Source organism: Eimeria mitis, genomic scaffold (genome assembly GCF_000499745.2).
Source record: "Eimeria mitis Houghton genomic scaffold, Emh_scaff7984, whole genome shotgun sequence".
NCBI classification, from domain to species: Eukaryota; Apicomplexa; class Conoidasida; order Eucoccidiorida; family Eimeriidae; genus Eimeria; species Eimeria mitis.
Window position 1 is genome coordinate 1 of NW_024016201.1, and position 2053 is coordinate 2053.

Sequence of the window (2053 nt, forward strand, 5' to 3'; positions counted from 1 at the left end):
GCCACACCCAGGGTCGCCGAATAAAGTCGATAGGAGACATTTGGTAGAGAGCGGCCCCACAGAACATTGGGCAGCACACAAAGCCTATGAGCCTGAAGCAGCGACAGAGAGATGAAAACATGATGAATGTGTTAAGGGGTCCGTAGAGTCAGCGTAAGGCTGACTGAAGTTCAGCTTAAAAAGGAACAGAAAGACTCTGATCCAGCGATATGCCAAATTGCCCTCACCCCATGTCGTGGTAAACTGGTAGCCACGAAAACGCACGAACTCTGTGCCCCCTTCGGGCAACAGATAGGGCGTGCCTTCTCTTCCAAAACTCCTCCAGATCGAAGAAGTCATAGTTGCGGGAAGAGAATTGCTCCTTGGGATCTTTGGTCTCCAAATGAGTTGGGAACTCAAATGAATGCCAACACAAATGCATGTTGTGCAGCAAAGAGGCGTGTGTCACCATGACACCCTTTGGCTCAGATGTACTCCCCGAAGTGAACTGCAGAAGGACCGAGCAACGCATCACGGCCACAACTATGCGACGGCAAAACGCAGGCGTGCATTTGTCGTGTCACACTTCAGTGCTGCAACGCAGGTACACCGCTGTAGAGCTGTTCAATCATCCGCTAGGGTCAAGGATGAGATGTTGCTGCACAGTGTGCATACCTGTAGAAACGCGATGGAGTGGGGGTCCAGAGTCACAGGAGATCGGGGAGCGGGAGCACTGCCTTTCTTGATGCAGTCGGTGCAGATCCACTCGATTTCTCTCCACCTTTTTTCCCGCGACACAACAGACATCGCCGCCGCTACGCGGCGATAGGTTGTGGACGTGAGGGCCTTCTTCGTTCCAGCACTGTCTCCAATATCACAGAAACGCGGAATATCCGTCGTTCCCTTTGTGGGGTCCGGAGGGTAAACAGGGACAGCTGCAATGCCCGAAATGATGCAGCTGTAAAACGCAACTATGAAATCTATTCCTGGTGGATAGCACAAAATGACCCGGTCATTCTGCTTGATTCCAATTTCGTGCAGAAAATCCGCAAGTTCATATATCTGATCAACGAGCTGTTTGTAAGTCCTTATTTCCGCAACATCTCCTTCACCATTCAGCCAGACCACTGCCTCTGCGTCCGGTATTTCGTTCGCCCATTTGTTAAACGTCGTGGCGAACGGGTTTCCACACAGCTTTTTCCACAATGCTTGGATGGGGGGACTCATGGGGCGGTTTGAGGGACTTGTTGTTTCCGACGTGTCGGACTGCGTCGCGGTGGACGACCCCGCTAACTTTGCCTTCACTTCAACCATTTTCGAAGACATGCGCCGACGTGTTCGACAACGGGCCGGGGAAACGAAATCACGCGTGACTGTAGGGAGGGCCGTAAAGCGACCTTCTCAAGATAGCATCAAAGCTTCGGTCTAAAACTCATCCCAACAGGTGCTTATTTTGGATTCGTCCTTCACGGTTTCCCTAAAAAATAGCGTATGGCTGATTGACTGAGTTCCTGTAGAGCAACACCCGTGCGCTCGCAAGACCAACGTTAGGGGCCAATAGTGTGCGGAAGAAACCACTCGCTGTAGTAGGAACTCGATTAAACACAGCTGAGAAAAAGTTGTTTGTTTTGTTATTTCCCCTGGTGTCTATTAGGGAACTCCCTCAACTGCGTCCAATTGGTTTTTCGTCTCGGAAACCTTCAGTTGATATTCGACCGTGAAGTATGACGCTCCTCAGCCAGAGCTGCTTTCTGCAGTGCTAGGCGAACACGTCCATTATTTTGGATATGCCTCAGGCATTTGCATGATTATTCGTTGAGTTTATCGGGGAATATCCAGCAGATTATTCCGCTTAGAAGTTGCTGTGGCTTCGCACGTCCGCCGTGCAACGCCAGCAGAGGTCGCAGTCGCGGAAGAGTTGAATTTTGCGATTAGACAGCCGATAAAGGGTTGTCTTGCATAGCCAGCAGCTCCAAAAGATATATAAAGAGGAAAACGAATAACCCAGAAGAGAACAACACGTTCAAACGAAGTTGGACTCCGCAATGACTCACCACAACCGCGGCGTCGCAGC

The 2053-nt window shown here is 50.7% G+C and overlaps 1 protein-coding gene across 1 annotated transcript; it reads right to left on the bottom strand.

Annotated features, from left to right (window-relative positions):
* Positions 1-223: 223 nt before the first annotated feature.
* On the bottom strand, positions 224-1206 carry EMH_0093400 (uncharacterized protein; the record flags this gene model as incomplete). Its single annotated transcript, XM_038023096.1, has 2 exons — positions 224-394; positions 655-1206. 2 exons carry the CDS (start codon positions 1204-1206, stop codon positions 224-226), a joined length of 723 nt encoding a protein of 240 aa, XP_037878950.1.
* Between the last annotated feature and the right edge of the window lie 847 nt (positions 1207-2053).